General features: G+C 48.8%; 1 protein-coding gene across 5 annotated transcripts in view; it reads left to right on the top strand.

Annotated features, from left to right (window-relative positions):
• The first annotated feature begins 7,866 nt into the window (after positions 1-7,866).
• The window catches only part of Tnip2 (TNFAIP3 interacting protein 2), a 15,601-nt gene continuing 13,433 nt past the window's right edge, over positions 7,867-10,034 (top strand). Inside the window, exon 1 of one of the 5 annotated variants that reach the window (XM_015481895.2) lies at positions 7,867-8,320. In XM_015481895.2, the coding sequence (XP_015337381.1) occupies positions 8,063-8,320 (258 nt within the window). In that variant the 5' untranslated portion in view covers positions 7,867-8,062. The remainder of the gene's footprint in view (positions 8,321-10,034) is intronic. The other 4 variants (XM_048784051.1, XM_048784052.1, XM_048784050.1 and 1 more) reach the window with 4 other exon arrangements.

Genomic DNA, 10,034 nt, shown 5'->3' with positions numbered 1-10,034 from the left:
AGAGGTGTCTCCTGGTGCTTCTGCTACCTCCAGACGACAGCACCTTCACAGTGCCCTCGGCTTGGTCCAGGGTCAGGGCGTGACGTCATCATACCACACCAATTCTTTTCATTGTAACTCTCCTTTCCTGCTCACCTTCTTATTTTCGCTGGAATTAATAAATGTCATCTTAATTTCTTTGCTTTTTTATTACTAATCCAACTCCAAATTCTGCCAAGATTCTGTTCAAATCTCCCCAAATCTTCCAGCATATCAGATATTCTGTCAGTTCCGACTGGATTTTCTTTCTAAGCTTGGACACAGCCTTCACCTGGGACCTCCCTTGGCCTCAGTAGCATCCCCTGCTTCCGGATCCTACCACTTCCCCTTTCTTGGTTCCCTCCCTCTTTTTTTTTTTTTTTTTTTTAATTAATTTATTTCTTTCGTTGTAGTTGGAAACAGTACCTTCACTTGTTCGTTCAGTATTTGGTGCTGAGGATCAAACCCAGGCCCTCGCTCACTCTGGCCAGCGCTCCACCGCTGAGCCATCAACCCAGCCCTCACTCCCTCTTTGTGAGGGACACAAGTGGCTTTCTGAGAAAGGGGGAAGGGAAGCACTTTCTTTGAGGGACTTATTTTTCTAAAAATATCTTTCTTCGACCCTCCCTCGGGATTAATAGTTTATTATGTGTGAATTTTAGGTTAGAAATAATTTAACTCAGAATTTTGAGATCTTTCATTCATCGTCTTTTGAGTTTCTACCTTTCTGTTGAGGATCCTGGTGCCACTCTGGGCCTGGTCCTCTGTACAGTCCCTGTTCTCCCCCTGACTCCAGGGTTACCTCTGGTGGCCCTTAAGCTAAGTGTGCGACTCTGCTCCCCTGGTTTGAGCACTCAGTGGAAACTGGAAACGGGGTCAGTGGCTGTGAAATGTTGGGGGATTATTTCTTGGATGGTGTCTTCCCCGCCCTTGCTAGACCTTGTGTGGAGGGGTTAGACCTCCTCTTACTGGTCTTCAAATATTCCACTCTCCTTTTTTCACCTTTTTCTTTTCTTTGTTCTCTCCTTCCTTCTTTCTCCTCCCTCCCCTTTTTCAGTACTGGGGGATTGAACCCAGAGGTTCGCTTTTTATTTTGAGATCTCAGACTTGCTATCCTCCTGCCTTAGCCTCCCAAGTAGTAGCTGAGATTGCAGGCATGCTCATCGTGCTGGTATTTCTCTCATTTTCAATTTTTTTCTTTCAATTCTGTTGCTCTACTTTCTTTATGATTTCTTCAATCTTATTTTTCAAACCTTGTACTGCATTTTCAGTTTCTATCACTGTACTTTTAATTTTCAACAGCTCTTTGTATTCTCTAAATATTCCTTCTTTCCAGTGCCCAGTTCTTTTTTCATGAAAATGTACAAAATTTTATGCTTCCTTCTTAAGGATATCAATAATCATTGGTGCATTTCTGTAATCCCAGCTACTTGGGAGGCAGAGGCAGGAGGATCACAATTTCAAGGCCAGCCTAGGAAACTCTGCAAGACCCTATCATTTTTTTGGTACTGATCATTTAACCCAGGGGTGCTTAATCACTGAATCACAACTCCAGCCCTTTTATTTTTTTATTTTGAAACAGGACCTCTTAAATTGCTTAGTGCCTCACTAAATTGCTGATGCTAGCCTTGAACTTGTGATCCTCATGCCTCAGCCTCTGGAGTTGCTGGGATTATAGGCCTGTGCCACCATGTCTGGCAGCAAAATCCTATCTTTTTTTAAAAATTTACTTATTTGTTATACGTGACAACAGAATGCATTTCAATTCATAGTACACATATGGAACACAGTTTTTCATTTCTCTTGTTGTACACAAAGTAGAGTCACACCATTCGTGTCTTCATACATGTATTTAAGGGAATGATGTCCATCTCATTCCAACATTTTTCTACCCCACGCCCCCTCTGTTCCTCTCCCTCCCCTTTGAACTTTCTAAAGTTCCCCCATTCCTCCTATGCTCCCCACTCAGGATCAGCATGCACTTATCAGAGAGAACATTCAGCCTTTGGTTTTTGGGGATTGGCTTCACTTACTTGATATTCTCCAACTCCATCCATTTACCTGCAAATACCATGATTTTATTCTCTTTTTATGCCAATAATCCATTGTGTATATATACCATAGTTTCTTTCTATTGAAAGGCATCTGTTATACCAAAATAAATATTACACGAAGACCCTCGAATAACTCTCAGACCACACAGTTTTATGCCAATAAAGCCTTCAGCGGCGGACACTCTACTCTCTAAAAGCGAGATGGGCAGAATGACGTGCCCGCCTTCAGTTGGCCTCATATTTAAGCCAAAAAACCACAAAAGGGACATTTGGGGGTTTAGCCAATGTAAGCAAGCAAGTTCAGAAGCTGAATTGGGTAGTTAACGAGACAATGCAATGGGTACATTGGTATTTCCCACAGGACTTTCCAGGTTGGCAGAGCAGCAAGCAAGCAGAAAGGAAGTGGGTCAAAGTGACCCTAGTTGAATATTCAAGTTAGAGAATGGTTACTAACGTCTAGACAATTAATCTGACAAGGTACATTGCCCCAGAAATATGGAAAGCAAAGAGAACAATTTTACATTGTATAAGAATTGCTAGGTAACTATTAATGGGTACAGAGGTGGGGCTTTCCCACGGGAGAAGCATTTCTTACCTGATATGGAGTCTCAGGGTAAAATGGAGTCTGTTTGGTCATTGCCTAGCCTGGCTCATAACACCCCTAGGTTGGTTCCACAGTTTAGCTATTGTGACTTGTGCTGCTATAAACATTGATTCGTCTGTGTCCCTGTAGCATGCTGTTTTTCAATCCCTTGGGTATAGACAGAGGAGTGGGATAGCTGGGTCAAATAGTAGCTCCAGTCCACTATTTTCCAAGGAATCTCCACACTGCTTTCCAGATTGGTTGCACCAATTTGCAGTTCCATCAGCAATGATGTATGAGTGTGCCCTTTTCCCCACATCCTTGCCAACACTTATTGTTGCTTGTATTCATTTAAAAAATTTTTTTAGTTGATATAGCCACAATATCTTTATTTATTTATTTATTTGGTGCCTCATGTGTGCGAGGCAAGCTCTCTACCACTGAGCTACAACCGCAGCCCTGTTGCTTGTATTCTTTTTATTTATTTATTTATTTATTTATTTATTGGTTGTAACTGGACACAATATGTTTATTTTATTTATTTATTTTTATGTGGTGCTGAGGATCGAACCCAGGGCCTCCCATGTGCTAGGCGAGCACTTTACCACTGAGCCACAATCCCAGCCCCGCCTGTATTCTTAATAGCTGCCATTCTGACTGGAGTGAGATGAAATCTTACAGTAGTTTTGATTTGCATTTCTCTAATTGCTAGAGATGTTGAACATTTTTTCATTTATTTGTTGATGGATTGTATATCATCTTCTGAGAAGTATCTGTTCAGTTCTTTGGCCCATTTATTGATTGGGTTATTTGTTTTTAGTGTTTTTTGAGTTATTTATATATCCTGGAGATTAGTGCTCCATCTGATGTGTGTGGGGTAAAAATTGCTCCCATTCTAGGCTCTCTCTTCACCTCACAAATTGTTTCTTTTGCTGAGAAGGAGCTTTTTAGTTTGAATCTATCCCACTTATTGATTCTTGATTTTATTTCTTGAGCTATAGGAGTCTTGTTAAGGAAGTTGGGGCCTGATCTGACATGGTGAAGATTTGGACCTACTTTTTCTTCTAGGTACAGGGTCTCTTGTCTAATTCCTAGGTCCTTGATCCACTTTGAGCTGAGTTTTGTGCAGAGATAGGGACTTAATTTCATTTTGCTGCATATGGAGTTCCAGTTTTCCCAGCACCATTTGTTGAAGATGCTATCTTTTTTCCAGTGTATGTTTTTGGCAACTTTGTCTAGTATGAAATAACTGTATTTATGTGGGCTTAAAATCCTAAAAATAGAAATTTATTTCTATTTTAATAATAATCCTTTAAAATAGAAAAAGGAATAATAGAAATAATCCTTTAAAAATAGAAAAAGGACTGAGGATATAGCTCAGAGTGCCCCTGGGTTCAATTCTAGTACCGCAAAAACAAACGAAAAGATGTTAATGATCCTTTCTGAGCCGGTCCTGTAGCTCTAGCTACTTGAGAGGCAGGTAGGAGGGTCGCTTGAGTCCACAAACTTGAGACCAGCTTGGGCGACATCGCCAGACCCTGGAATAATAATAATGATAGTAGTTTTTTCTGAGCCATCTTCTCCCAGAGCAGTCTATTTTGCAGGTAGCCCTTTTCTGTTTGTTGTCTCTCTCTTTCTGTCAGAGGCATCCTCTGGTGTCCAGGGCCCTGACTGGCTGGAAGAGGACACTCATAGAGCTTGCCTCTGGGGGCTTCACCAGGCACTGACCTGGCAGGAAATCCTCCCTAGCTGATCAGACCCCAGAGAAACCCCACGTGGTGTCCTGTCTGGGGGAGGCCTCTGTCCAGTTCTCCGGGCACTGAGGGTAGGATGGGGCTGGGGTCTCAGCACCATGTACATGTACACCATGTCCTCTGTGTTCAACACAGAACTTCATCTCTGCAGAGATCCTCTGGCCCACTGGGAAGAAGTGCCCAGTGTTAGCCTGGCAAGGTACATCCAGGAGCCCTGCAGAGGGGACCTGGCTCCCTGTTGTCCTCTAGCCAGTCCTGCTCTTAGCTCCCCTTCACTTGCACTTCAAGAGATACCTGGGCCCTCTTGGCTTCTGTCTGCCAAACAGATGCAAACATGCAGACTAGACAGAGAGAAACTTGCCAGGGCACCAGGAGTCCGCTAAGCGTGGCCCTCTCCCTTTTGGGGCCCACTGGCTTCTTGTCCTGGAGAACCTGAGCACCATGCTCCACACCCACCACTGCAGCTTGTCACAGGCACTCAGGGGTGTCTTCAATCCTCCCCATCCTTGGGACACCCACTGGGAGAGGCCTGCTCTGCCAGCCTCCTTGGGAGTTTAGGAAGTTCTACTTCCCAGGCCTGGAAGAGAAGACTAAGGGCCACAGGAGTTGACCCCATGGCTCCAGGCAGGTGGTCCAAACATGGAGCCTCTCTGCTCCTGTAGGAAGGATTGGAACCCTAGAATCTTCTCTCTGGTGCTGGAGTAACTGAAAAAATGCCCCAGTCTTAACTATGCCAGGAAAAATGGAGCAAGATGGAGAAAAAGTCTGACCCTGGAAGGGCTCTTGGGGATGTTGGCCAGCAGGGAGTTGTAACTTCACCTAGTCCTCAGTCTGCCCCCCACACCAGGTAGCACACCTACATGTTTCAGGAACAGACAGCCTGGGTGGTGACTATGCTGACCCCATTGACATGGCCAGCCAAGAAGTCTCATTGGCTTTTCCTTCAGCAACAGAATCAGGTGGGCTCTCAGCATCTCCATGGCCGCTGCTCTGGGCCAAGCACCATTGTTTCCCTCTTGGATGTCCAAAGTCAGAACCTTGCAAGGCTCACGAGTCACCCGGAGAAAAGCTTGAGCCTAAGCTGGTCTACGGGGTCCCACTGCCCCATCTCCCTCCCAGCATCAGAGAAGTAAAAGGGTCACAGAATTACAAAGGAATCACAGAATCAGGACTCGGGGATGTAGCACAGTGGTGGGTGCTTGCCTAGCATTTGCAAGGCCCTGGTTCCATCCCCAGTACCGCAAAAAAATACATAAAGAAGTGAATCATGAACTCCTGAACTGTGGGAGGATAGAATTTGCACAGCGAGGAGGAATCATCAGTCACATCTCAGCTAGTCCACTGGTGACGGGGTGACGAAAGGCACAGACCTGTGTCATCAGAATATGCCAGAGCTGCTCCTCAAGCAACAAGCCATGGGCTGAACACGTCTCTCATGTTGGACCATTGCAGCACCTGGAAAGCCTATCTGGGTTTACCCTCTCAGGCTTCCCTGCACTCTTTGCATGAACCTGAACATGGCAGATCAGCTGGCCCTGGCCCCTGTTCCTGTACCTGAGTCTCTCCTAGGAGTGTACCCCAGCTTGCCACTGAGCTGTCTGCACTTCTGTACCTCACCAGGGCTGCACAAACCAGCAGGGAACCTGCCCTCTGTAGGTCATAACTGGTACAAGATTTGTACAGGGCTGTTTGTCCTGGGAATTCACGTCCTGGCCCCTAAGGTATGGTCTAGAAGTGGGGCACAGGCTCTGGGTGGGCACATTCCCTTGGCCACGTGGCCTCCTTCTCTGCAGGGAGGGCAGAAGGCAGAGGAAAGCCAGAGTGGGGTGTGGGCAAGGGAAGGACCTACAATTGGGAGGACAAGGATCATCACCATAGAGAGCATTTGACCCTGACCAGCCCTCCCAAGGACTCCACCGTGGCCAGGGACATGTGAGCGCCACCATTTCCCCTATGTCTTAGAGAGAGGGGTAGAGACAGGGGCTGAGAGGTGATGTGTGAGGGAGGCAGAGTTGGGCCTGACAGAGTTGGGCCTTGGAGGCTGCTAGATGGAGCCACACTTTCCATCCACAGGACTGGATTAACCCTTGCCCTAACCCTCAGGGGTTAGACAGGGAGCAGATTGGGCATCTACCACTGAGAGGAACAGATTATGGAGGGATGGCAGGTGCTCCAAGTCATCAGCAGTCGCATGCCTGGAGCAGCCAGGCTGTTCAGTGTTCAGTGACTGGGGACTTGGGTACCCAGGACTCAGGGAAGAGACCTCAAGGCACCCGGTGCTCAGTCCTGTATGCTTAGGTGCAACGTGGGGGTGGTGGGTGACTCACATTCAGGTCCTGCCTGAGGTCTGGTCCCCAAGCCTGTGGGATCACAATGCCCCCTTGTGGACACTCAAAAGGAGGGACCCCTCCCATGGGTAAGGGCTGAGGTCAAGTGCTGTCACCTTGGCTCTTTAGGTGAACAGGTGACCACAGGTTGCTGTGTGTGATGGGGGGATGTTGCTGCTAAACTAAGTTAGTGGCTAACCTTACTAGTTGCAATTTAGTAGGTGGGCCTGGCCCCCAACAAGCTCCCCAGCCCCTACACAGCCTCCTTCCTTGCACAGCTGGCTCATGAGGCCAGCAGGGCAAGGGCGGATGTCCTAGTATCCAGATAGAAGCCGCAGAGCGGGATGGGCAGGGCCCAGAGGGACCCGAAGAGGCTAGGCGAAGGGGGTCTGTGCAGGATCTCAGTGTACGATTTCCAACAGTAGATGAACCAGAGTGGAAGCGGTGGTCTGTCCACTCCCCTGCTCTACCTGGTCACCTGCTGGGAACCTCACGGCCCCTCTCGCTGCACTTAGAGGGAGATCCAGCCTCTTTGCAGGGCCTGGAGCCCTCCTGGTCTGCATTTTGCGTTTGCCCAGGCTCAGCCCAAGCTGTGTGGATCACACAAGGGAAACACAGGGTGCCTTGCACAGGGACCTACATGGAGGAGGGAAAGGCATCCACACAGGGCAGGGACGCCCTGAGCAGGGAACCCCTAAAAGACCCCATTTGTGCATAGGCACCATTGGGGGTGATTGAGCCCTGGGAAAACTCAGCATTTGTTTGGGAAGTTGAGGGAAGGAGAAGCGCAGAGGAGGAGGACCAGCTCCCTGTTGCCTCCTGCCCCAAGAGCAGCTTCTGGCATTGATGTGTTCCACCCACACTTGCAGGGGTTAGGCATCCGGCTCTGGGTGCTATGTGAGTCCTGGATGGGTAGGGGACCTCTCTGGGCGAAGTATCTCCGTGTGACCGACTGAATGCCACGCCCTCAGCACTCGGAGCTCGGCTCTGGGAACCTGGCCTGCAGCCCAGGAGGCGGATTCTGACCCATACTCTGGAGGTCGGCTGACTCCTCCTCGTCTTCAGTAGCTGCATCAGAGGCTGCTGGACCCCGCGACTCTCCAGCTTCCCAAGACGCGGGGGAAATAGGGTCGTTGGGACGAACCCCCACCGCAGGGGATCGGCCTAGGAGCTCCCTGGGGACCGCAGGGCCTGGGCGGGCGAGGGCGTGGCCCGCCGGCGGGGCGGGGCGGGCCGGCGGAGTGGGCGGAGTGGGCGGCCGAGTTCCGGGACGGCCGGCCGGGCGCGGAAGTGCAGGCCGCAGCCGTCCGCGGCAGGCTGGCAGTCATGTCCCGGGACGCCGGGTCCTCGCTCGCGGCCGCGCCGCTCAGCGGCCTGTACCTGGAGGCGGGTCAGCAGCTGCGGCGCCTGCAGGACCAGCTGGCCGCCCGGGACGCCCTCATCGCGCGCCTCCGTGCTCGCCTGGACGCGCTCGAGGGGCACGCGGCGCCGTCGCTCGTGGACGCGCTGCTGGAGCAGGTGGCGCGCTTCCGGGAGCAGCTGCGGCGGCAGGAGGGCGGCGCCGCCGAGGCCCAGCTGCGCCAGGTGCGGGGCGGGCGACGCTGCGGGCGCGGGGTTCTCAGCGCGAGTTCTGCGGGCTGAGAGTTGGGGCTGCGGGCGCGGGTGTGCGGGCTTTCTGTGCGGGGTGTAGGATTCCAGTGAGGGCAGGTCTTGGGTGCTGGCCTGTTGTGGGGTCCCTTCCAGCCCGGCCCAGTAAAGCCCTGGTGACACTGCCGCTTTATTCTGGGAGTGACCACAAGGGAGGCGCCTGCCTGAGTTCCAGGACAGGTGTGAATCCTTTCTCCTCCTCCTCCTTGGTGTTGTTCTTTCACGAGCACCCCAAACAGAAGCAAGAATAATACTTTCCTATAAGTTGTTTGTAGGCCCCCAAATCAGGCAAACTCTGGCATCTGTTATTTCATTTGGTCCATGACTATTATCCTGATTTTTCCAGGAAAGAAGATAGGCCTGTAAATGGAGTGGCCCTCAAAGGACAGCTTTTGTTTCTAGGACTGGTCCCATAGCCGGATTTTCAAGGAAAAAAGAAACATGGCTCTGTTTTCTGATTATAAAAGCAAATAAAGGAAAGAATAGAATAATGCCCCAAACCCCCACATTGAAGAGGTAACTGGTTTTCCAGCACGTGGCCTGCCCCCTTCCTGCTTTTCTCTGGGTATAGGGCACAGTGTTGAGTTCATGTTCCCTGTACAGTTTTACTAAGGTTGTCAACATTTCCCCATCTGTATCATTTAAAATAAACTCAGCAGCCAGATGTCTCTCCAATTCCAGCTCCTCCCCTCTTTCTGGAAGGCCAGTTGTAACTCATCAGAGTAGAAAGGAAATAGAAAAGTCATCTGATCTCTGCCACTGATATTAAGTGTAATGGTCATTAAGGGCCACCGATGAGTACAGAGTGGGGTCCCTAAGGGCCCCATTTACCCTATCACCAGAATGTTTTGGGGAGTGGTTAGGGGATATGGGCACCTTACAAGCAGAACTGTACTTCAATCTAGAGGCCATGGGTATTCAGCCTGTGTCCACAGCTTCTCATTGGGGGATGCCCCACAGGGCAAGGTCTGTGGTCCCAGTATTGCTGGTCCTTCCTCCCCCAGCATATATATTTTTGGGGGATTTTTACTTATTATTTTGCAATTTTATTTAGGTAATTTTGTTTAAATTATTGTGATAGTTTTGGGCTGGGACTGTAGCTTATTGGCAGAGCGCTTGCCTAGTGTGCATGAGGCACTGGATTCGATTCTTAGCACCACATAAAAATAGAATAAAGGCATTCTGTCCACCTTCAACTACAAAAAAAATTTAAAGATTATTGTGATAATTTTAAATATTATGTTTTTCAATCTGTCAAACAAAGTGACCAAACATAGCTATCATAAGTTAACGTGTGGAACAACTGATTCTGATAGATCTGTATGTTTTATTTCACTGTCATTTTTTTCTGTATCATAGCTCCTTAGGTTAGGTGGTTTGCAAAGGTAAATGCTGGCTTAAGGAGAGAACTAACATAGTACATTTTTATGAAGATAAATACATGTCTCAGCACAATTTTATCAAACATCAAAGGAATTGTGTTGTTAAATCAATACAAATATGGCTGGCCACTTTGGCACACACCTATATTCCCAGTGACTTGGGAGGCTGAGGCAGGAGTATCACAAGTTCAAGACCAGCCTCAGCAACTTAGTGAGGTACTAAGCAACTCAGCAAGACCCTGTCTCAAAAAAAAAAAAAAAAAAAAAAA

Source organism: Marmota marmota, unplaced genomic scaffold (genome assembly GCF_001458135.2).
Source record: "Marmota marmota marmota unplaced genomic scaffold, marMar, whole genome shotgun sequence".
Lineage (NCBI taxonomy): Eukaryota > Metazoa > Chordata > Mammalia > Rodentia > Sciuridae > Marmota > Marmota marmota.
Note: the sequence above shows the minus strand (reverse complement) of the source record. Positions and strands in the feature narration are given on the sequence as shown.